General features: G+C 33.2%; 1 protein-coding gene across 1 annotated transcript in view; it reads left to right on the top strand.

Moving 5' to 3' along the window:
- Positions 1-26,671, top strand: part of NBEA (neurobeachin) — a 649,896-nt gene that overhangs the window by 135,117 nt on the left and 488,108 nt on the right. The window contains exons 9-11 of the mRNA XM_061133617.1: positions 3,760-3,957; positions 4,581-4,714; positions 26,424-26,532. Of these exons, the coding sequence (XP_060989600.1) occupies positions 3,760-3,957; positions 4,581-4,714; positions 26,424-26,532 (441 nt within the window). The remainder of the gene's footprint in view (positions 1-3,759; positions 3,958-4,580; positions 4,715-26,423; positions 26,533-26,671) is intronic.

Raw genomic sequence — 26,671 nt, 5'->3', positions numbered from 1 at the left:
AAACCGTCTGTCTGTTCTCTGTGTCTGTGAGCTTGCTGTTTGTTCATTCATTCATTTATTTGTTTGTTTTTCTTTTAGGTACCACACACAAGTGAGATCATATAATATTTAACTTTTGCCTGTCTTACTTATTTTACTTCTCATAATGCACTTAAGGCCCATGCACGTTGTTGTAAATGGCAAGATACCATACTTTCTTTTTTTTTTTTTTTAAAGAGTTTGTTAACAAGATTGTTATTATTTTTTTCTAACTCACCAATTACTTAGGAAACTAGTAAGAGTTTTTTTTTTTTCCTCTATTTTTATATGGAATTTAGAAAGATGGTAACAAGAACCCTATATGCAAGACAGAAAAAGAGACACAGATGTATAGAACAGACTTTTGGACTCTGTGGGAGAAGTCAAGGGTGGGATGATCTGAGAGAATAGCATTGAAACATGTATATTTTCAAGTGTGAAACAGATCGCCGGTCCAGGTTGGATACATGAGACAAGTGCTGAGGGCTGGTGCACTGAGATGACCCAGAGGGATGGGATGGGGAGGGAGGTGGGGGGGGGATCGGGATGGGGAACATGTGTAAATCCGTGGCTGATTCATGTCAATGTATGGCAAAAACCACTAAAATAGTGTAAAGTAATTAGACTCCAACTAATAAAGATAGCATACTTTCTTTATGACTAACATTCCAGTGTACATATATCCCACTTTTTCTTTGTTCATTTATTTATCCTTGGATGTGAACACCCTTGTTACTCTCTGCCTTTCTATACATCCTCACCAACATTTATTATCTCTTGTTTTTCTGATAATACTCTTCATTGTGGTTTTGATTTGTGTTTCTCTCATGGTTAATGCCTTTGAGTACCTTTTCATGTACCTTTGGGGGGTATCTATTTTGCATCTTCTTCAGAAAAAAATATATGTGTTCACATCTTCTGCCTGTATTTGAAATGAATTGTTTCTTTGCTATTGAGTTGTGTGAGTTACTTATATTTTGTATATTAACCCCTTATCAGATATATGATTTGCAGATATTCTCTCCTAGTTTGGTAGGTTTCCTTTTCTTTTTTTTTTTTTTTTTGATAGTTTCCTTTGTTGCTGTGCAGAAGCTTTGTAGTTTGGTGTAGTCCCACTTGTTAATATTTGCTTTTGTTGTTAATATTTGCTTTTGTTGTCTTTGCTTTGATGTCACATTTTTTAAAAAGTCCTTAAGGTAGCCTCTACTAAGAGCATATGTTGCTCTTTTTTCCAGTTGCTATTCCCATCCTTTACATATTGCTTTTCTTGGTATATTATCATCAGTATAAGGACACATCACTTCTCTACCGGATTGTCCTACAGTTTGCTTTTATCTTATCCAGCTCCTGTAGTCTTCACTTATTTGGTCAGCTTCCCCAGTGTTCTGTATACTCTTCTTCCAAATTCCCTCAATTAAATAATTTTATTTCTGTAAGTTAGCTCTTTTGTTTACTCCTCTAAAATAATAGCGCTTTTGCTATTTGGTTCACAAAATAGGTCAAAATTCTAACAGATTTGTTAAATTTCACTCTAAAAAGGTGTTAAAAACATAAATGTTGGGATTGACATATACACTTTGCTATATTTAAAATAGATAACTAATAAGGACTTACTGTATAGCACAGGAAACTCTTCTCAATGCTCCATAATGACCTATTGGGAAGACTGTATTAAAAAAAAAGTGGACGTGTAGTAGAAACTAATACAACATTTTAAATCAACTATACTACAGTAATTAATTAGATGTTAAACATGTTGACCATTTATGATTTTACTGACATACATATTAAAGTATTTATTTTACAATACTAAAGCCATCAGTGAAGGAGGCAATTACATGAATTTTATATTGCCAGTAGTTAACTCATATATTTATTAAAATGCTTTTAAAAGAATTTTTTGTTTCAATTTCCTGTTATAATTGTCACCTATTCTTTAGTACATTAGGAATTGAAATAGAGTCTTTGATTCAGGTATATTTTAATTTGCCTGTTACCTCTATCTTGTATGAATCTGTGAATTATAAAAATGATTAAATTAGGAAACATTGAGATGAGAGATAATGTTCTACACCCCATTTAATTGAGAAGATAGCAAAAGATCTGATCCAAAATAGTGACATTTTCTTAGTTTATGTCTAATATTCAAATATATAGACATGCATGCATTTAAAAAGTAAAGGTACCATCCATAGGGACATACACACAGTTTTCATTTTTCATGCTGCTCCTGTCTTCTGGCATGCTAATAATGAACAATTTGCATCCAGGTTCAAGTTAGTAAGACTCTTTCAGAAAACTGTAGATAACTGGCTAAATTTGTCCTTACATGTTTGATCTGCACTCAGTTCAGTTCAGTCGCTCAGTTGTGTCTGACTCTTTGTGACCCCCATGGATTGAGGCACTCCAGGCCTCCCTGTCCATCACCAGCTCCAGGAGCTTGCTCAGACTCATGACCATCAAGTCGGTGATGCCATCCAAGCATTCTCATCCTCTGTCGTCCCCTTCTCCTCCTACCTTCAGTCTTTCCCAGCGTCAGGGTTTTTTCCAGTGAGTTAGTTATTTGCATCACGTGGCCAAAGTATTAGAGTTTCAGCTTCAATATCAGTCCTTTCAGTGAAAATTCAGGACTGATTTCCTTTAGAATTGACTGGTTTGGTATCCTCACAATCCAAGGGACTTGCAAGAGTCTTCTCCAACACCACAGTTCAAAAGCATCCATTCTTCGGTGCTCAGCCTTCTTTATGGTCCAACTCTCACATCCATACATGACTACTGGAAAAACCATAGCTTTGACTAGACCTCTGTTGGCAAAGTAATGTCTCTGCTTTTAGTATGCTGTCTAGGTTTGTCATAGCTTTTCTTCCAAGGAGCAAGTGTCTTTTAATTTCATGGCTGCAGTCACCATCTGCAGTGATTTTGGAGCCCGTGAAAAGAAAGTCTGTCACTGTTTCCATTGTTTCCACATTTATTTGCCATATAGTGATGGGATACTAATATATGATTTTTGCAAAGGTTAAATTTATTTATCATTGTCAGTTTCATACACCTGCAGAGAAATTTTAACTGTTTCTAACAATACTTTTCTTATTGCAGTTAGTACATCTTTATTTCTTGTCCTTCATTTAAAGTGGTAACATGACCTTTTCTTCTGGGTTTTGACATGGCTATTGTGATTTTTTGTGGAATAGCATCAATATCACTATCTCGATACACTTTTTGTAATAAAGACATATTTTTGTGAATAAACTCTTTTTAGTCTCAACTGATAGCCTTGTTTCTATATTAATAGTTCATGTGCTGGGCACTGTTTACTTCTATACATGCTTTTGAAAGTGTTAACAAGAAAAATTTAAATTTATGTTATGAATTATTGAAGTAAAAGCCTATTTACATTTAATACCATCTGACCTTATAATATCTTAATAAAATTATTTTATATATAATCAAAATTTTAGTAAAAATAATAACATGAAGATTTGAGTGTGTTTATTAGCATAATAAACTGTAACTCATAGAGCTGAGGTGAGAATAACAGAATAATGCCACTGACAAATACCCAGCACATGGAAATGTCACAACAAATCATTTATCTTAAATTTTTCTGTGCTTTAAAACTTGAGATTTTTATTATGTTTCATTTAAACCACTACAATATTGTAAAGTAATTAGCCTCCAACTAATAAAAATAAATGAAATAATAATAATAAAGAGTGTTTAACTTAAGTTTTATTTTTTCAGAGCACCTTCAAGTTTAAGTCTGAAAGTGATATTCATTTAGCAGAACATCATAAACAGGTTCTGTATGATGGGAAACTTGCAAGTAGTATTGCATTTACATATAATGCTAAAGCCACTGATGCTCAACTATGCCTGGAATCATCACCAAAGGAAAACGCATCGATCTTTGTGCATTCCCCACATGCTCTTATGCTCCAGGTGGGTGAATAGTAGCTTAGTCTTAATGTTCTCATCAACACTGTGTCTTTATTTTACATTTTATACGTTGCTCGCCTGTAAATCTCCAGTTGCTCTTTGTTTTTCTTTTTTGGTCTTCTAGTTCTTTGAATGGTGTTTTTGCCTTCTGCATTTTATTTGGCAATATAGTTTACCTTGGACTTGTCTCCTTAGTAGGAAATCTGTCTTTTCTGTTGTATTATATGTTTCTTATCCTTTGAAATAAAATCAGTGAATTCGTAAATAGCTAAATGTAAATATAAAAATACTTTGCTATAAGAATGTGTAACTCCTTAACACAAAAATTACTTGAGTGCTTTTATATCTATTAATAGCATCTCTTATTTTAAAATATATTTTGATTTAGACACTCATATTTTCAGTGTAAAAATCTCTCAACTTAAGCTTTAAATTTAAGTGATTATCAAAATATTTCAAACTGTTATTTTAAATGTGTATAAAATTATATAATTTTTATTTAAAATTTTAAAAATAGATTTTAAAATATCTATTTCATTTAATTTTCTTACAAAGTTATTTGAAACAAGGAAAGTGTGATAACATGCTTTAGAAAATTTAATAAACATTTTTGTTTTTGAACATAGGATGTAAAAGCTATAGTTACACATTCAATTCATAGTGCAATTCATTCAATTGGAGGGATTCAAGTGCTTTTCCCACTTTTTGCACAACTAGACAACCGGCAACTCAATGACAGTCAAGTGGAAACCACTGTCTGGTAAGTTTTCTTTCAATATGTAACTTATGGTGTCTTTTAATTCTTTAGATTATGCATGGTGCCCTTCGTGCTATGTAAATATATTATAATACTGGTTTTTATTCTTAAAATGCTAATAACGTTTCTTTAGGATTAAGGCAGATATATTTACGCAAAGTAAAATAAAGTTGACAGATTTTCTAACCACAAAGGAGCGACTTCCTTGATAAGAAACAAAAAAATTCTTACTAGGTATAGCATAGTGATTATAATATGAAGTAGGAAAAGTGTCAGTCCTGGCCTTTCACTTTGCAAATGAATGCTCATTGTTTGAATTGTTGGTGAAATCCTGTCAGATTAAACAAAATTACTAGGGTAAAGTTTATTCTCAAGAATAGTATTTAATAACAGTTATATAATTTATATCCTAAATATTAGTATTATTCTATAATGCTAGTATCCTAATACTAGCACAATATTAATTGAAATTAGCTTTTTTTCTTATGTTTGAGAACCTAACTCTAACCAGTGACATATCCATATTTTATATATTCAGAATTTTCTAATTAGATTTATTTCAAGTGCAATTTTTATAGCTTCTTTTTTTTAAATTAAAAAAAATACCTCATGTATTAAATTCCAATTTAACCTTATTTCTTAGAATCATTTATGGCATAAGTTAAATGTGAATTACACAAATAGATTAACTATTTCTGTATATGTTTGGAGAATTTAAAGGGAAAGTTATATAAGTAAACATTAATTTAGTTTACTAAACAGTAACATAGAAATGCTTCATTAATAAGTACACATATACATGAGATTCTTTATGGATCATCCAATTTTGAATTGATAGAAAAACTAGTGAATGAAATTAAGATGGGAAAAATTTAAAATTCTTGAAATGTAAAATGATTTTTCATATTAATTATTTAAATTATCTATTAACAAACTTCCGTCTTAATATTGCTCATAATATTGTCCCTGTATTGGGACCATCTTTATGTAAATTATGAATCTAAATATAAATCTGACCTGTATATTTACATAACTCAGCTCTCAGCCATGGGTCATGCTTTTTTTCTTTTTTTTTAAATATCAGTATAATGTAATGGTTAGCATTTGATGTGAAATGAATCTGGAGGCCATGTCCTGCTGAGATATTACTTTGTTATGAGATATTCAGTCATTTTATTGAGAGGCAGATCAGCTTAGTTGAAAAATGAAACTTTAAATCCCAGTCCTAATTTAAATGCAGATGTTTTCTTTATCATCTAAGTGAACTAGCACACATTATGATCAGTAATTTAAAACCTAGTAAGTACTATGAAAAGAAGTTAGAGGTGAAATAGCAATTAGAAGACTTCATGTGTAATTTAAATATATCTTATGAATTAATATTCTGTCCATAATTATTTTAACCTAAAATATAGTGATTTGCTTCATGCAGAAATATTAGAAAGATTATGCAGTTTGAATGTTATACCTGAAATGATTACAATAATTTATATTATTGAATAGTTGTAAAATCTCAGTGTTAAAACTATAGTTAACAGGTATCTGGTCCATTCATCCAAGGACCAGGACCAAGGACATGATTATTTGTCATATCCTGTTTTCAAAACTCATTTTAGTGTTTATATTATATTTTGATATTTAAATTGTATTTATTTTATAACAGATAAAAGGCAGTATAAAGGATCAGCTTTCTGATTTTCATTTGGATTTGTTTTTAGTCCTTTTATATCATTCATGTTAATTTTTTCATGCAATAACTTTAATTTTTTCAGTAATATATATGTTCTTAGTTTATGGCCAATTAAAAAAGTATAATAAGAAATGTATCACTTTCCATTTCAGTAATAATACATACCTGTTTTGGGTATGTATTTCAACCCTCCCCTGTGGTTCACTTATGTGCTATTTTGAATTCTTATCTAATAGTTTTTCATTATTTACTTCAAAGCTCTTGATGTCTGAGGTTGGCTTTTGGACGTTTGTGTGTATCAGTAATGCAGTCTTTTATTATATTTAAAGTTTGGAGGGCCACCATTTTGGTGGTGATACTTTCAGTTTTTAAAATGTTGAAAAAAATTTTTAAATGGAACATTCCCCTCTACTTGAAGAACATAAATTGTTAGCTTTAGGGCAAGGATTGATAGAATTCCTTAATTTTGGGTTTTATCTTAAATTCATATATATGAATGAGAATTTAAAATAGGATATGTTATCTTATTTTTAATTAACTTTAAACTTCTAGATGAATAGGGATGGCTTTCCATAAGGTGCCAATGGTAAAGAACCCGCCTGCCAATGCGGGAGACATAAAGAGATGTGGGTTCTATCCTTAAGTTGGGACGATCCCCTGGAGGAGGGCATGGCAACCTACTCCAGTATTCCTGCCTGGAGAGTCCCGTGGACAGAGGTTCTCGGCTGGCTACAGGCCGTAGCATCACACAGAGTTGGACACGACTGAAACGACTTAGCACACATGCAGGCACACACAGATGGATGAGAGTCTATCTGAACTTTAAAAATCTTCAGCAAAATTTTATATACGCCTATTTTAGAAAATGTTTTTTTGTATAATAAATATATGCCCCAAATTGCTTATATTGTCTAATTCTTGACTACTTTTTGGATAAATTGAGCCAAGCTCTGAAATAAGTTAATTCTTTGCCTTTTATGTTTCAAGCTAAAACATCTTAGTTTCATCCACTTTCCTCCACTCAGTAGCCTGGTTTATAAAGCATTTTATTATTTATATAGGTCTCACTTCTATTGACACTATAATTTATTATTGTTCTAATCATTGATGAGTTTTACTGTAAATATTGAGGTCTTAATATTAAAATAATTTATTCAAGAAATTATTTTCTAGAGCCTTTAAAAATAGGCTTTGTATGTACAGGAGAAATTTTATGACTTTGTTTTATCATGAAGGCTACATATTATAATTGTTAACTAGTGTGGACGTTCAGGTTAGAAAAACTTGAATTCAAACCCCAAGTTTATTTATTATTATTGCCATCTGACAAAAAATGGTCCACTGGAAAAGGGAATGGCAAACCACTCCAGTATTGAATCAAGAACTCCATGATTAGTATGAAAGGGCAAAAATATATGACATTGGAAGATGAGCCCCCCAGGTTGATAGGTGTCCAGTATGCTACTGGGTAAGATCAGAGAAATAGCTCCAAAAATAAGGAAGAGGCTGCGTAGAAGTGGAAATGGTATTCAGATGTGGCTGTGTCTGGTAGTGAAAGTAAGGTCCGATGCTGTAAAGAATAATATTTCATAGGAACCTGGACTGTTAGGTCCATGAATCAAGGTAAATTGGATATGATTAAGGAGGAGACAGAGAAGCCTGGTGGGCTACAGTCTGTAGGGTGGCAAAGGGTTGGACCCGACTGAAGCAACTGAGCATACAGCATACAAGTAGGAGATGAAAAGAGCAAACATCTACATGTTAGAAATCAGTGAACTAAAATGGAACAGAATGGACAAATTTAATTCAGATGACCATTATATCTACTACTGTGAGCAAGAATCCCGTAGAAGAAATGGAGTACCCTCATGTCAACAAAGAGGCCAAAATGCAGTACTTGGGTGCAACCTCAAAAATGACAAATGCTCTCGGTTCTCTCGATTTGTTTCAAAGGCAAACCGTGCAGCATCACAGTAATCCAAGTCTCTGCCCCAACCACAGAGGCTGAAGGAGCTGAAGTTGAACAGCTCTTTGAAGACCTACAAGACCTTCTAGAACTAACATCAAAAAAAGATGTCCATTTAATTATAGGGAGTTAGAATGCAAAAATATGCAGTCGAAGAGCTACCTGGAGTAACAGACAGGCTTGGCCTTGGACTACAAAATGAAGCAGGACAAACGCTAACAAGAGTTTTGCCAAGAGAACACATTGGTCGTAGCAAACACCCTGTTCCAATAGCAAAAGCGATGATTCTACATGTGAACGTCACCAGATGGTCAGTACTGAAATCAGATTATGTTCTTGCAGTCAAAGATGGAGAAGCTCTATACAGTCAGCAAAACAAGACCTGGAAGTGACTGTGGCTCAGATAATCAGCTCCATATTGCAAATTTCAGGCTTAAATTGAAGAAAGGAGGGAAACCTCCAGTGTATGACCTAAATCAAATCACTTATGATTATACAGTGGAGGTGACAAGTAGATTCAAGGGATTAGATCTGGCAGACAGAGTGCCTGAAAAACTATGGACAGAGGTTCATAGCATTGTACAGGAGGTGGTGACCTAAACCATCCCCAAGAAAAAGAAACGCAGGAGGGCAAAATGGTTGTCTGAGGAGGCCTTACAAATAGAAAGAAGAGAAGCGAAAGGCAAAGGAGAAAGGGAAAGATATACCTAACTGAAGAGAGTTCCAGAGACCAGCAAGGAAAGAGAAGAAAGCCTTCTTAAGTGAACAATATAAAGAAATAGAGGAAAACAACAGAATGGAAGAGACTAGAGATCTCTTCAAGAAAATTGAAGATACTGAAGGGACACTTCATGCAAAGATGGGCACAATAAAGGACAGAAACAGCAAAGCCCTAACAGGAGCAGAAGAGATTAAGAAGAGGTGGCAAGAATACACAGAACTATACAAAAAGGTCTTACTGGATAGCCAAGACAGTGTGGTCACTCACCCAGAGCCAGCCATCCTAGAGTGTGCAGTCAAATGGGCCTTAGAAAACATTACTCGAACAAAGTTAGTGAAAGTGACGGAATTCCAACTGAGCTATTTCAAATCCTAAAAGATGATGCTGTTAAAGTACTGCACTCAATATGCCAGCAAACCTGGAAAACTCAGCAGTGGCCACAGGACTGGAGAAGATCAGTTTTCATTCTAATCCCAAAGAAAGGCAGTGCCATAGAATTCAAACTATTGTACAATTGTGGTCATCTCACATGTGTGCAAGGTGATGCTTAAAATCATTCAAGCTGGGCATCAATAGTACATGAACCAGGATCTTTTAGCTGTAAAAGCTGAATTTACAAAAGGCAGAGGAAGCAAAGATCAAATTGCCAATATCCGTTGAATCATAGAAAAGCAAGGGAATTCCAGAAAAAAATCTACTTCTGCTTCCTTGACTACAGTAAAGCCTTTGACTGTGTGGATCACAACACACTGTGAAAAATTCTTCAATTCTGGGAATACCAGACTACCTTACCTGCCTCCTGAGAAACCTCTATGCAGGTCAACAAGGAACAGTTAGAACCAGACATGGAACAGCAGAGTGGTTCCAAATAGGGAAAGGAGTACATCAAGGCTGTATATTGTCATCCTGCTTATTTAACTTATATGCAGAGTACATCATGCGAAATGCCAGGCTGGATGAAAGCACAGACTGGAATCAAGATTGCCAGGAGAAATTCCAACAACCTCAGATATGCAGATGATACCACTTTAATGGCAGAAAGCTAAGAGGAACTAAAAAGCCTCTTGATGAGGGTAAAAGAGGAGAGTAAAAAGGCTGGCTTAATACTCAGCTTTCAAAAACTAAGATCATGGCATCCTGTCCCATCATTTCATGGAAATAGATGGGAGGAAAAGTAGAAACAGTGTCAAATTTTATTTTCTTTGGCTCAAAGAGCACTGCACATGGTGACTGCAGCCATGAAATTAGAAGATACTTACTCCTTGGAAGGAGAGCTGTGACAAACCTAAACCTAGACAGAGCATTAAAAAGCAAAGACAATTTGCCAACAAAGTTCTGTATATTTAAAGCTAATTTTTCCAGTTGTCATGTATGGATGTGAGAGTTGGACCATAAAGGAGGTGAGTTCAGAAGAATTGATACTTTTGAGTGTGGTGCTGGAGAAGACACTTGAGAGTCCCTTGGACAGCAAGGAGATCCAAACAGTCCATCCTAAAGGAAATCAGTGCTGAATATTCATTGGAAGGACTGATGCTGAAGCTGCAATACTTTGGCCACCTGATGTGAAGAGCTAACTCATTGGAAAAGACCCTGATGCTGGGAAAAATTGAGGGCAGTAGGACAAAGCGGCCCCAGAGGATGAGATGGTTGGATGGCATTACTGAGTTTGATCAAACTGTGGGAGATAGTGAAGGACAGGGAAGCCTGGGGTGCTGTAGTCCGTAGGGTCTAAAAGTGTCAGACGTGACTTAGGGACGGAAGAAGAACAACAGCAACAATGATTATTTTAAAAAGTGTTTATTGGCATATAATTGCTTTGCAGTGTTGTGTTATATAGCATTTATTATTAATACAACTTTGAGTGTGTTATCTATTTTGTTCTTTAGTTTCTACCATTACATAATTAGAATAATAATAGCTCACTAGATTATTAAATTAAATGCAATAAAATACATAGATTGATACAATAGGCACTGAATATATGCTGGGTTTGTTATTCGGATGACAGTGGGTTATTTAAGATTATCCTAATACTACAGTTTTATATTTAAAATATATTTCATCAAGCATAGAGATTGGTTGTTATGGTAGGAGCCATATTATTTTCCGTTTGAGCTGTTCTACCAATGACGTTATTTACAATGGAAAATGACTTATTTAAGTGATGAAGGAGGACTCATACTTTGAATTTCAGTTGTAGTGATTAAAACTGATTGTGAACTGTTTATCCATTTTCTAGGTATAGTGGTTTAAAAGTGAGGAATGTGTTAACCCATGTTTGGAAGCCAATACCAAATTATAAAACACCTACAAGGATTTGAGATGGTGTTCTTTAGCTGGTTTTTAGATTTTGTAGCTACCCCATTAGCATCCCCATTAAATATCCAATAGTAAGAGTTTTCACTGCTTTTTCTTTTGACAGATAGTTTAGCCTTTATCATGAAACAAACAAAAAGTGAACCAAAAATGTGATAAATGATAGCTTTTGAAAACACAGTATTTTTAATGTGATTTTTTTGACTAAGTCATCTAGGCAAAGTTGTTATAATGATTCCATCCTATTCATAATGATTCTCAATCTTCACCTTGAGTAATTCTGCCGGTGATGAAAGCTATTTGGAAGTTTTTTCATTTCTCATGGATTAATAATGTTTATATTGGACTTTTCAATCCCATCCTGTCAAGCAGTCGTTGAGAGCAATAATTAAACAAATTGCCTTTCACTAAACATTTAGTAAATACTTATCTAATGAGTAAATAATAAACAAATGTTTAATGAATGATTTCAAGAAGTATAACTCTAATCTTGAAATAGTCATGGGTTCTGTATTTTGTGTGTAACGAATAGTCTGTTTATTAGAAATACCATTTTCCTTTGATTTGAATGATCATATATCAAGACATTAACTATTAATGTCCTGTCTTCTCCGACTTAGCCCCCAGCCTCTTTTTTTGAGTACATGTTACTGAATTCTATAGATGATAGAAAGCAAAACAAATCTTCCCCATTTGTTTGACTTAGCAATAATGTGTTCTGAAAAACTACCTGTTTACTGGCACAAGATATAAGTAGGATTTTGTATATCAAAGGATTAAAAATACACTGAGCAGTTCTTTTTAGAGACAGTGTTGTGCATCTTTTGTTGTTAGGGCAGAATGAGGCTCAAACTTGTCTTCTGTTTTGAACTCTCTCTTCTTAGGTGCTGGGGCTATCTGAGGGTGTGTAGTACTAACACAAGACATTTATGAGTGCTTACTGTGTGCCATTAGCTGTTTATATTATCTCATTTAATCCTCTCTGCTGATAAGGGAGAGAAGAATTTCATACCTGTTAAAGGTCACAGAAATTAAGTGGCAGATTAGGACCAGAATTACAATTCTGAAGGCCTGATTCTGGAACTCTCACTCTGAACTGCCATGATTAACTCTTAAGAATCACCTTTGCAAGGTGTGGAGTGATTTTAGTAATGTGGCCTTTATCTGATAGTAATATGAATTAAGGTAAGATAGAATATATAAAATATCTATCACAAGGAGCCTCTGGTATATAGTAAGCATTATTGAGTTTTATTTCCTCAGAGAATAGTAGGTAGTCTATTTTATGTGATGCAATTTTGTGTTACTAAAATGTATTTTAATGCTATTTTTAACTGACAAATTTTATAAACTAAAAACCAACCACAAGTGATCATGTAAATGAATTCTTGTAATTCTTGTAATAAATATTTTTATCAGAAAAGTGTTCTTTCTCTTTCTAGTTATAATACAGGTTGTTTAATAGACTGTTTGATCGAATATAAGCTATAAAAAATTTAGCAAATCCCATAAAGCATTTGTGTCAATGATCTTATAATTAAGAATACTCTTGTATTTATGACTCGTTTGTTTAGTGGGTGTAAATCGATTTTTTTCCCTAAAAACTATCTTGCTAGCCAAAGATATTCCAGTAATATTCTTAAATTTTATAGCCCCTTTAATAATTGAGTTTTCATTTTGAAGTCTTGATTAACATCATTGTCATATATAAACTAACAAAATTAGCGGAAAATTTTAGCATTTCAGTGTCTTACAACCTAAATTTCCACTTTCACTTCAAAATGACATAAAAATTCTTTGTCCATGTTTTCTGGTTTTTAGTTCAGGGAAAAGTGCCTATTATACACATAATATCAAATATTTCTCCATATGTTTCACTGGAACTGACATAAAAAATGAATTGTGCGTGCTTTCTATAGGCTAAAGAAGTGAAATCAGTTCTTCTTTGTAATGGTTCTGTCCCTTATGGAGGTTGTTGTTTGTATATGTAGAATATAATTATCATCATTTTGGTTTCCAGAAGTATTTAAACATTTAAAACTCTGTATCTGTAGAATTATCTTCTGTATATTTTTTAGGAATTTATATATCTTTCACTTCTTTATATGCATATTTGCAATTTTGGCTTTTTTTTTTTTAAGTTTATAAAACTGGTAATGAAAGTGTTCTTTGAAGCAAAACAGACTCAGAAAATATCTTTGATGTATGTATACCACTACTGGGGCTTCCCATATGGCACAGTAGTAAAGAACGTACCTGGCAGTGCAGGAGACAGAAGTTCAAACCTGGGTCGGGAAGATCCTCGAGAGAAGGAAATGGAACCCACTCCAGGATTCTTGCCTGGGAAGTCCCATGAACATAGGAGCCTGGTGGGCTACAGTCCACGAGGTTGCAAAAGAGTTGGACATGACTTAGTGACGAAACAATAGCAACAACAACACACACACCCCTATTACTATTAAAGGAGGAAAACCAAATAATTTGTTTAGTGAGATTTAAGTAAAGTAAAATGGAATTTACATTGAATTCATTGTAGAAATTAATCTGTAAATAAAAATTAAAATACAGTATTCTGCCTGAAACATAGGAAAATTATAGTGTAATGTTCAAATAGCCTTTTCTTCTTTGTCAGCAAAGTTTTTTTGCTCAGTGGATCCTTTACAGAAGATATCTGGTAATACAGTTTGTAGTACATCTAACAGTTTAATGGGCTTGTCAGCTATCAACAAAAAAGGACATTTTGTTTATTTCAGACTTATGATGTCTGATTACATTCACTTTTCAAATAAGCTTTTTTTGTACAGTCCATTTTAAAGTGTTTTCCATAAATGGTCACTTTTCTACAATAATTCCTTCATAAAAAGTTTCCTTTACATTTACTGAAACTTGTTTTTAGTGCTATCTTACATTGTGCTGTTTTAATTTACAACACATAATTTTGCTTTGTGAATTTTTCCTGCCATAAAGGAAGGCTTCTGCTTTATCTTTGACCAAAAACAAACAAAGAAAGGCATTGTTTTGGCAAAGGAATGAAGTACAAATTATTAATTTCAGGAATTTTGGTAACCAGTCACATCTTTATGCATTTGTTGCCTTGATTTTCTTCTAGTTTGCGTATCCACATTCTCTGTCCTTCAATGTTTTAATAATATTTTCTAACTGAAGATGATATTTTATGCATGGAATAATAGCATTTATTTATTTCAGTTTTTATATGTCTTTACATTGCTTCTGAAATAAGGTAAATTGTTTCATTCATTTTGATATTATGATATTCATACTGTCTAAAACTAACATAAGTATCACTAGCTTTTGTGAGAAAAATTACCATATGCCTGAATATTCACAGTTCATACTCAGAAGCACAGAATATTTCTGGTGGAAACTGTGTGTAAATCTCCCAAGTGTTTCTGCTGTCTTCCTGTTCCCTCCTGTGGATATGATGACCTTTAGGTGCAATGAGTGGAATCTTTAATAAAATAATTAATAAGGTGTCATCAGGACATTCTAATTAATTTAGTATTGTAACTTTATTGACTTTTATTTTATTCTGTTTCTGGATTCATGGTCTTATTACCTGGATGGAAAACACCCAGAGGTTTTTCTCTAGCATCCTTATGTTTAGGCTCATATACCCCAAACCATGAGGAAGTTACCTCAGACTGAACCTCCTTCAAATAAAAGCTCATAACCTGTTCTTCATTTTCTCTTACTTTTGACATTCTTTTTATTTTTAAGTTGATTTTTATTTTTGTAATTTTTTCAGAAATTCAGGTTTATAATAAAATTGAAAGGAAGCAGCAGAGATGATTTTCCATGTACTCCCTTTCTTCACAAATACATACCCTCCCCTATAATCGGTGTTAGTCACCAAAATCTTAACATCTTTTTTAAAAAGGATGAATATATTTTGATAGATCATAATCACTTAAACTCTGTATTTAAGACCTCATTCTTGGTGTCATATATTTTATAGGTTTGAAAAAAGTATAATGCCATATAGATAATCATTATAATATCATAAAAAGTATGTTCACTTCCCTAAATGTATTTTTTGTTTTACCCTTTCAAATGTCCCCAGGCAGCTACTGATCTTTTTATGGTCTTCATAATTTTGCCATTTCCAGAATGTCATATAATTGAAATCATGTAGTGTGCAACTGTTTCAGATTATCCTGTTCCACTTAGTAATATGCAATTAAAGTGCCTCCATATCTTTTCATGGTTTGATAGCTCATTTATTTTTAGCACTGAATATACATTCGTCTAAATGTATCACAGTTTATTTTTCCATTCATCTGCTGAAGGCCATCTTTGTTGCTTCTGAGTTTTTGCAATTAAAAATAAAGCTTCTGTAAATATCCGTGTGCATGTTTTAGTGTATACATACGTTTTCAACACCTTTGGGTAGATACAAAGGATCATGATTGCTGGATTACCTAGTAGAAGTATGTTTAGTCCCATAAAAAACCTCCAAACTCTTCCAAAATGTCTGTACCATTTCATTCCCACCAGCAATGAATGAACTAATAGATTATTAGTTCCTGGAGTTGTTTTTTTTTATTAGTTATTTTAGATTTTTAAAATAGATAATCATACTGTTTGTGAACAAAAACAGTTTTGTGTTTTCTTTCCCAATTTGTAAATGTTTTGTTTCCTTTTCTTGTCTTATCATATTAGCAAAGACTTCCAGTGTAGTGTTGATAAGGGATGGTGAGAGGGGACATCCTTACTTTCTTTTTGATCTTAGTGGGGAAATTGAATTTTTCATCATTAAATGCATTACCTGTAAGTTTTTTATAGTCTTTATCAAGTTGAGAAAGTTTCCCTTTATTCCTAGTTCCCTGAGAGTTTTTTATCATGAATGGCTGTTGGATTGGGTCCAGTGCTTTTCCTACATCCATAGATATGAACTTGAGAATTTTTTTTTGGCATATTGCTGTAATGGGTGATTGTTGTTGGTGGTGTTTAGTCGCTAAGTTGTGTCTGACTCTTTTGTGACCCTGTAGACTGTAGCACACCAGGCTCCTCTGTCATGGGATTTCCCTTGCAAAGATACTGGAGTGAGTTGCCATTTTCTTCTCCAGAGGATCTTCCCGACCCAGGTATCAAACTTGAGTTTCCTGCATTGGAACCATGTTCTTTACCACTGAGCCACCAGGGACACTTTGTAATGGGTGTTGGATGACATAAAATGATTTTTTAATCTTGAGCCAGTCTTGCAAACTTTGAATAAATCTCATTTGCTTATGGTGTATAATTCTTTCATCTTGTTTAAATTCAATTTGGTCAGGTTTTGTTGAGAATTTTCACATATCTGTTAATGGGAGATATTGGTCTATAATGTACTTATTATGACTGTCTAGTTTTGGTTTGAGTGATGGTTTTTCATTGAATAGTTTTTCCTAACTCATTCTAGTTTTTCATATAATGAGTTAGGAAAATAGTTCCTCTGCTTCCATGCTCTGAAAAAGCTGTAGAGAACTGGTATAATTTCTTCCTTAGTGTTAGGTAGAATTCACCAATGAACCCATCTGGGATTGGTGATTTCTGCTTATTAATTGTTGATTCAGTTTTTTTTAATAGATGAAAGTATGTTCAAAATGTTTATTTCTTCTTGTGTGACTTTTGGCAGATGTATCTGAATTTCATTTAGGTTTTCAAATCTGTCAGCATAAAATTGCTCACACTTTCTCTTATTGTTATTTTGATTTTCATGAGATGTGTGGCTATGTTTCTTCTTTTATTTCTAATATTTCTTTTTTTTTTTCCTGCTAGTTTGGCCAGAGGCTTATCAATTTTATTGATCTTTTTAAAGAATCAGCTTTTGCTTTAATTGATTTCCTATTTTCAATTTCTTTGATTTATATTCTGATTCTTTTTTTTTTTTTTTGGAGTTTTTTTTTTTTTTTTTTTTTTTTTTAATTAGTTGGAGGCTAATCACTTCACTTCATTTCAGTGGGTTTTGTCATACATTGACATGAATCAGCCATGGATCTACACGTATTCCCCATCCCGATCCCCGCTCCCACCTCCCTCTCCACCCGATTCCTCTGGGTCCTCCCAGTGCACCAGGCCGGAGCACTTGTCTCATGCATCCCACCTGGGCTGGCGATCTGTTTCACCATAGATAGTATACATGCTGTTCTTTTGAAATATCCCACCCTCACATTCTCCCACAGAGTTCAAAAGTCTGTTCTGTATTTCTGTGTCTCTTTTTCTGTTTTGCATATAGGGTTATCGTTACCATCTTTCTAAATCCCATATATATGTGTTAGTATGCTGTAATGTTCTTTATCTTTCTGGCTTACTTCACTCTGTATAAGGGGCTCCAGCTTCATCCATCTCATTAGGACTGGTTCAAATGAATTCTTTTTAATGGCTGAGTAATATTCCATGGTGTATATGTACCACAGCTTCCTTATCCATTCATCTGCTGATGGGCATCTAGGTTGCTTCCATGCACCCCAATGTTCATTGCAGCACTGTTTATATATTCTGATTCTTATTATTTATTTTTACTGCTTACTTTGAATTGAATTTACTCTCTTTTTTTGTAGCTTATTAAATTAGAAATTTATATTGTTGATTTTAGGTCTTTTTTTAATATATTAAAAAAAAATTACCTCATTCCAGAGGTCTGAACACCCCTGTTTCAACATGCAAAAGTGTTGTTTTCCTTCCATACCACCAAAAAATTCTCTGTGACACCAGCTGAGTATTGTATAATTTAACTCAGTTCTGACACTCAAATCTGGCATAGCATCAGATCCCACAGGTTAAGGGCTCAGTCTCACAGGACTTACTTTCTAAACTTTAGTTGCCAGTTGCAAGTCACCAGCTGACTATAGATTGTAGGTTCTGATGGGCTCCTCCTTGGACTTCAGATGCCAATTGCAAGTCCAAGTCATTACTAGTACTTCTCACTGACTGGCCATAAACTGGAAGTTCAACCATCCCATCCTTGAATTCTGTTACTTTGTTAGAGTGGTTCACAGAGCTTAGGAAAACATTTTATTTACTGGATGGAGAAGGCAATGGCACCCCACTCCAGTCCTCTTGCCTGGAAAATCCCATGGATGGAGGAGCCTGGTGGGCTGCAGTCCATGGGGTCGCGAAGAGTCGGACGTGACTGAGCAACTTCACTTTCACTTTTCACTTCTATGCATTGGAGAAGGAAATGGCAACCCACTCCAGTGTTCTTGCCTGGAGAATCCCAGGGACGGGGTCGCACAGAGTCGGACACGACTGAAGTGACTTAGCAGTAGCAGTAGCACTAGTGTATTATAAAAAGATGATAAAGGATACAGATGGACATCCAAATGGAAGAGATGCACAGGGCAAGCTGTGTGGAAAGGACACAGAGCATTCATTCCCTCTCCAGATGTTCCAGACTTTTAGCACCTTCTTTTATTCACATACCTGGCATCTCTCCCAGCTTTGTTCTTTTTTGTTTTTAAATGGTGGCTTCATTATATAGGCATCACTGATTAAATCATTGACTGTTGGTGATTGAACTCAGTCTCCAGCTCTTCTGCCTTCCCTGGAGGTAAATAGGTAGGAGGAGGGAGGGACTGGACTGAAAGTCCCAAACCTCTGATTATATGGTTGGTTGTGTTGGCAACTAGCTTTCATCCTTAAGTAAATTCTAAAGGTCACTTCAGTAACATGACAAAAGACACCTTTGTTGCTCCCCTCCGTTAAGAAATTTAAAGGGAGCTTTGTGTCAGAGCTCTGTGTCAGAAATGGGGGTCAGGAACAAATAGATATTTCTTATTAAAATCACAGTATCACAGCATTCAATGCTATAAATTTCCCAGGAATCATTGCTTTCATTTTATTCCACAAATTTTGATAGGTCGTATTTTCATTTTCTTCATTCAAAATATTTTTAATATCTCTCAAGGTTTATTGACTCATGTTTTATTTAGAAGTGTGTTGTTTAATGTTCACATTATGGGATTTTACATTTGTCTTTCTGTTTAAGGTCTTTCTGGTTTCTAGTTAATTTCATTGTGATCTGAGAGTAGACTGTGTAATTTCCATCATTTTAAATTTATTAGATGTGTTTCGTTTCCCCGAATGCAGTCTGTCTTAGTGAATGTTCTGTGTGAGCTTGAGAGAAATGTTTATTCTGCTGTGGTTGAATGAAGTAGGATATAGTTGTCAGTTATCTCCAGCTGTTTGTTTATTCTTGTGTTCAACTAAGTCATAACTGATTTTCTGACCACAAGTTGTCCTTTTCTGAGATAGGGATGTTGAAATCTCCAACTATGATAACGATTTCATCTATTTCTCCTTATTATATCAGTTTTTGTTTCACATAGTTTTAGACTGTTAGTTAGGTATATACACTTTAGGTGTTGTCTTCTTAGAAAATTGACTCTGTTATCATTGGGTAATGCTGTTCATAATCTCTGATACTTTCCTGCCCCTAAAGTTTTTTCTGTCTAAAACTAAAATAGGTACTCTTACTTTTGTTTGGTTGGTTTTTATCAAAGGTGCAAAATCTCCCTAAAGGAGGAAGGATAGTTGTATGCTAAAAATGAATCTTGACTACAACCTCACACCTTAATAAAAACTAACTCAAATATCAACTGTAAATGTAAAATATAAAACTATAGGACTCTTTGAGAAAACATAGGAGAAAATCTTTGTGATCTAGGCTAGACAAAGTCATTTTAGACATGACCCAAAAGTGTGATGTATACAGGAAAAGATTGGCAAATTTGACACTGGCTTCATCTAAGTTAAAATATTCTACAATATAAGAGAAACAATGAGAAGACATTTTACAGATTGGAGGAACATGATAGAAAGTCACTTATTTGACAAAGGACGTATATCAAGACTATCTTTATAACTCTTGAACACTTAGTAAGAAAGCATAAAATCCAGTTTTAAAAAATGGGCAGACATTGAGCAGATATTTCATGAAAGAAGGTATAAGGATGTCAAAATAACACATGAAAAAATGTTTAACATTCTTATCAGATATATTTAAAATGCTCTGAGATGTAGATGAACATTTTTAGAAGGGCTAAAAAAAAATGAAATATGCATGAAGCCAAGTGCTAGCAAGGATGAAGAGCAACTAAAACATATTACTGGTGTATGGTGGGATTGGCAAATGGTACAGCCATTCTGACAACAGGCAGTTTGTTATAAAGTTAAACATGTACTTACATAACAGCTTTTAACTCCTGGATTTGTATTTGTGAGAAAATGAGTGAAAAGTGTTCACACAAAAACCTTTATGTGAATGTTTATAGTAGTCCTGTTCATAATTGCCATAATCTTGGTACAATTTGGGCTTCCCAGGTGGCATTAGTGGTAAAGAACCCGCCTGCATATTCAGGGGACGTAAAAGACAGGGGACATAAAAGATCCCTGGGTTGTGTCAGGAAGTTCCCCTGGAGGAGGGCCTGGCAACCCGTTCTATTATTCTTGCCTGGAGAATCTCATGGACAGAGAAGCCTGCCAGGGTATGGTCCATATGATCAGAAAGAGTCAGACACAGTTTGAGCAACTTAACATGCACAGGTACAATTCAGATGTGCCCTTTAGACAGTCTGTTTATTCAAGGGAATACTCTTCATCAATTAAAAGTTTAAAAAAGAGACTTCTGATATATGCAACTATTTGGATTATTCTCAGACAATATATTTCGGTCAAGAAATACATATTAAGATTACATACTATATGATTCTATCTATATAACATTTCTTGAAAAGCCAAAACTATATCACTATCAGAGATAAGTAGCTATCCAAGGTTGTTTTGGCTGTTGGGAGAATGTGACTGTAAAGGTCTAAGGGGATAGGATAAATGAGGTTTTTTGTGTGTGATTGAACTTGTTTTTATCTTGATTGTGGTGGAATTGCAATAGCATGTTATATACACACACAAACACACAGAAAAGAAGTAAAGGAGTTGATTTTACTAAGATCATTTAAAAATGAAATAAATTATGAAAAGGATAGAAAATTCCTAAACATATGTGAAGTCTTAACTATCAAATAATTATTTCACCTTTCTGTGTAGCTAGCTGTTTTAATATTTATTTTATTTTATGGCGGTTTCAGCACTTACAAGGTATGCTTTTAATCTTACCTTTGTGAAATAGGCTGGGGCTTGGCTGAAAGTAGATCCAGCATCAGGAGAAGAACCTGGCTATTTGGCCTCCCTGCTTTGCATGTTTTACTCTTGAAAGGTGTTAGCATATGAATATATAGTTAAGATCACCTATTTGTCGTTATAATTTATCTCTATTTTTCCTTTGAAGCTTTGAAGTTCTTAGGCATTAGGGAGTTACATCATTAAATTTCTAAATTTTGCATGTATTCATGGGTTACACATACAGTGGTGTTGCCACTTGTAACATGTCCAGAAAGCTTTTGTAAAGATTCTAGGACATTTAGAGCATTGTGAACATCCTTTGGCTGAAATTAAATTACAAATAGGCTTTAAGCATTATCTTTTTTTACATTGGAACCTTTTAATAAATACCTGTTGGTTGTTTATAGAGAACTCTGAACAGATGATCAAAAGGCTATTTGGTTGTCGTACTATGTAAATTCTGGTAAATGCTATAAACTTACACATAATGATGCCTGCCATAAGAGGTTTGGAATTTATTCCTTTACATGTACAAATTTTAAAATTTCATTTTCTTCATAAGACAAACTTTGAAAGATTTCAGTTACAGTTTTTTGCTCTAATATATCTTGTCAGAAACAAAATAGGCTGATGACACATAAAATCTGTTACCAGAGCATCAAAGGTAAAAACGTGTAATAGCCTGACTGATACTTAGTAGGACCTTTAAATAATGTTCCTTGACAGCCAAGACAGTGATAGCAATTCAGTTATAAAGCTGAAAGGTAGAAATTGCTGAGGAGAGATTCCATGGCTTAGGGCCTAATGATTTCATGTGCTCCCCAGTGTATTTCATCTGTCCTCACATTTTGCTGTACCACATTTCACTGTTTTCCGTATTTGACTGAAGATAAATGTATTTTACTTATTTCGGCATGTATCTCCATTTGATGTCTGAATTGATGAATGTGACAATTTGTGTACCAGGGTTTATTGCCTAAGTAGCCAGTTAGGTAGCGGTCTTTTGAGATAGCATCTTCAGAAACATTTGGTCCAAAAGTGACTGCCAAAAGTACCTGGAGTTAGAAACTTTTGGTTTAGACCTTTCTAATTTTGAACCGTGAATGGATTTAACTCCTCTAACTTGTGGGATCTTTTTTGTATGAATCACTGGAAATTAATTATGTTGAGTGTGAAATTATTTTGGGTATGGACCTGAGTTGATTTCTTTTACAGTTTTATTCCTATTAGGATCGCTTTCATCTTGGAAGAGTTTTGTAGTGAAAGAAATAGCATAGAAACTATGTTTTAGATATTTTATATATTTATTTGTCTTTTGCAAGATTTCAGTGTTTCTCACTAGTGGATTGGGCTACCCAAAAGATGAAAGCATATGAAAAAGTCAAAAGATTTTCCTCTGTTATGGGTACCTTAAAATCTTGTTAGAACTTAATCTACTTCTGAATTTATTCTGACAGTTATTTTGCCTGTTAGGTTTCTTAAGAGATTAAAAACACCCTTTTGTAAGTGGAGAGGGTGTTGAATTTCAGGGGAAACCTTCAGATTTTTATATTATTAATTCCATTCTTCTTAATGCATTTAAAAAGCCCATCTGGCTGAGGTAATTTGATTGTTTCAGTACAATGCAAATTGAGAAGCCAGTTTCCTATACCCGAAGAACTGTCTTTGAATTGAATTTAGCTTATATATTCAATCTTAATCATTTCAGATATTTTAGGTCTATCTTTATGATATATCGTATATTTAAATAGTAAAATTCCTTGAAGATAATAAGAACTGAGATCACATTACATGGATTATCTACATTAGTTATTTTTTAAAAAATAATGAAGAAATTGAAATGGATTAAGTTATATTAAAATAAAATCAAGATCTGTATTTACATAAATTTTAATGACTCCTAAAGGTAGTACATAATTTTTCATTAGTAACAAAAATGAGTCATGTTTATACATAGTTATTAATTTTTATCAGTTATTTATGGGCCAAGACTATTGTGGTTATTCTTAATAATGTGGACCAGTAAGCTCTAAAGAGATATTAATATGCTAAGTCATAGAGGTATTATTATATTATTTCCTTCATTTTTGCTTAAGGTCTAGCCCTTTATTAGTATATTTGAAATAAATATTTCTTAATTAAAATCCATTAAGAATCCAAAGATGGTAATTACTTTGAAGAAATAACCCTGTAGGTTATTAGTGTCATTTTCCTTAAAAAAAAAGACAGTATTAAAAACCCTTAACCATTCCTGAAGTAGAATCACTACTTACAGGACATGTTATAGTACTGTCTGTTGAAAAGTTTAGCAATTTGACTTTCTGAGGTAAAAATCAGTTTACTTTTTCTCTATCAAATAAAATATTCCTGTGAAAATCTGTTTCTGGGTATTGCTATACTTTTCAAAAGAATGTTGTGTTGTGTATACTAGTTTTGGCTGACACAGATAGTTGCTTTTTGGTTTATCCTAAATATTTAGATCCTCTACAGATGAACTGATGTGTCTAGACAGGAAGTGGTATGTAGGAGATATAGGAATGGGCTGAAGTATCCTTTATATTTGCCTTTGTATCTAGGGGAGTTGGAAATAGGCAAGAATGGAGAGAAATTTTGTATGGCAGTACACAGAATTTTGCAAGTTTATTGTGAGCCCTGAAGCAATCCGATGCATTTTAGTTACTGGTAAGTTTGTTAAATTATGTTTGAAAATGTACCTCTTCGAAGATGGCCATCTATTTACTAATAAGTCCACCATGTCAAATATACCTATTTTAAAGATATTTTTGAAAAGATGAAGTATTGCTATTGCTTGGGTTTTAGGTATAAATTAAAAATACTTTTGTTAGTGAATGCATTTTACTTTTCAATTGTTGTCATAGTTAAAATTGAAGTAAAATTAACATTATATGGCTAGTCTTGGTTAATATTTTGGAATAGTAAAATTAATATTTCTGATTTTGTAAGGGAACTCCACCGTGTTTAGAAGTCTTAATTCATTAGTTGTTTGAGAAAGAGTGTTCCTTTTGACGTAAAAGAGTAAGAACATCTACGGCATCTTTGTCATTTTGTATAGTTCCATATAGGAGGGTGATTTATTGTAAGAAATACTTACTTTGCATTTTATTTCTTGGACCATAGGAACCATGGTGAGGCATTTCTAGTCTTTCTTTTTGGCAGTGCTGATGTTTAGGAATCTTAGTTGTTCTTTCCCACTAAATCACTAACTCAGGTATAGGTAAGAATTCCATAAACAGGTCAGGAAATTGTATAATCTCTATGCAATAGTTTTCTTTCTTTTTTTTTCCAGACACTTAGGCAGACCTATTATGTGTGCTAGTGCTTGAGCAATTATTTGTGAAGTGGCTTTGATTATTGATAAAATTTATGTAAAATGGACTAGATTGCTTGTAGGTATTCTTAACAGAAACATTAAATAAATAAATAAATAAAATCCCAGGGGATTCCTTGCTATTTGTGTTCTTCTTACAAATATCTATCTTTGAATTTAGGACAAAGTACAAGAATATCAATGATTTGCAATACTACTTTACTGTTTTCTTTTATGTGGTTTAAAGATAGAGGGCAAGTTAATGTAATTGAATTTTAATTTCTTGTAACAAAGTATTTTATTTAAAATATTTAATATATACTATCTAGCTATCCATTTAAACTATCAGGCTTTCCATTAAACTATCAATTTTTATAGTGATAATAATGATGCTAATTTTCTAGTGACTCTTTTATGAGAATATTTCTGATTTGAACAAAAGTAGCCGCATTTTCAGAGAAATGTGGTTTTAATCCTATAGAAACCTGAAGAACTAGAGTAACTTCAGAAAATAGAATAACTTTAGTTCCTTTTGAGCCTTCAAATTTTCCTCATTACCAAATTTTCTTAATTTCATGTAGAAATGAGTAATTGTGAATCTAAAATATATTTAGACATTTATATGAATGTAAATATACAATTTGGGGTATATTATAAACCAGTGTAAGTGGGTATTATTTTAATTATTGATAAAGTTTGGCTTGGAGTTATTTATTGTTATAAACTACAACAAAGATGTACTGTGAAGAGTATATATTTTCTTGATTAGGAATGCTGCCATGTGTTGATGCTGCTGATTTGAAAATTGTTTGTGTAATTTTGTGAAGTAATACATTAACAAAGCTTAATGTAATGCAATCATTTCTTTTTCTTTTGTTTCTTCCTTCATTCCACAGACATACCGAGTACATTATCTTTGTCTGGCACATATCTTTTTGTGCTTTTATGTATTTGTGTATACATTGTGTAATCAGTTGTCACTTTTAATTTCAGTATGACATAAATCATCTTATTTTCTTTGCTCTCATGAATTTTCCTGAGGGCATGTATGGGACATAAGTAATATGTTGCATATTTCTCAGGATATTTATATATATATATATATATATATATATATATATATATATATATTTAAGTTGTTTTTGAAAAATAGGTCTAAATGAAAAGTTTATTTAAAAAAAAAAAAAGGTGACCAAAACAGTATTGTTAAAATATTTTAAATTTTCTAAGAGAGCATGGGCTTCGAAAGAATATTATGGTAGTATTTATTATGGAGAAGTATGTTTCTTATGTAAGATTTCCTTCAGGGAATATATATGTATAAAGATAAACTTAGATATTTTACCTTGGAATATAAAATAACTCCATAGTTATGTTTCCATATAATGTTTAATTTTAAAGAGATAAAACCTTATTTTTTTCATGCTTGTGAGAAATATTCTTACTAAGATAACAGCAAAATAGATTAAAATTGAATATGATTGTTGCCTTTTAGATTAATAAAATGGCTCACTGTGTTTATGACCAGTATTTGATGGTGACATAATGGAATTATCTGTACTTTACACGCAGTGCTACTCTTTTGGCATTCCTGGTTGAACTACTTAAAAGTTCAGTAGCCATGCAAGAACAGATGCTGGGTGGAAAAGGCTTTTTAGTCATTGGCTACTTACTTGAAAAGGTAAGTGAAATGTATTGATGGTTTTATACAGATGGACCATTGACAAATCACTAATTATACTTTTTTTCTGTAGTTTCCCCTTTACATTGACTGCAGAGGTCACATATTTGGTTAATTCACAAATATTTTTAAGTTTTGT

The sequence above is a fragment of the Dama dama genome, chromosome 30, assembly GCF_033118175.1.
Source record: "Dama dama isolate Ldn47 chromosome 30, ASM3311817v1, whole genome shotgun sequence".
NCBI lineage: Eukaryota > Metazoa > Chordata > Mammalia > Artiodactyla > Cervidae > Dama > Dama dama.
The sequence above is the reverse complement of the archived record's forward strand: the minus strand, read 5'-3'. Positions and strand labels throughout refer to the sequence as shown.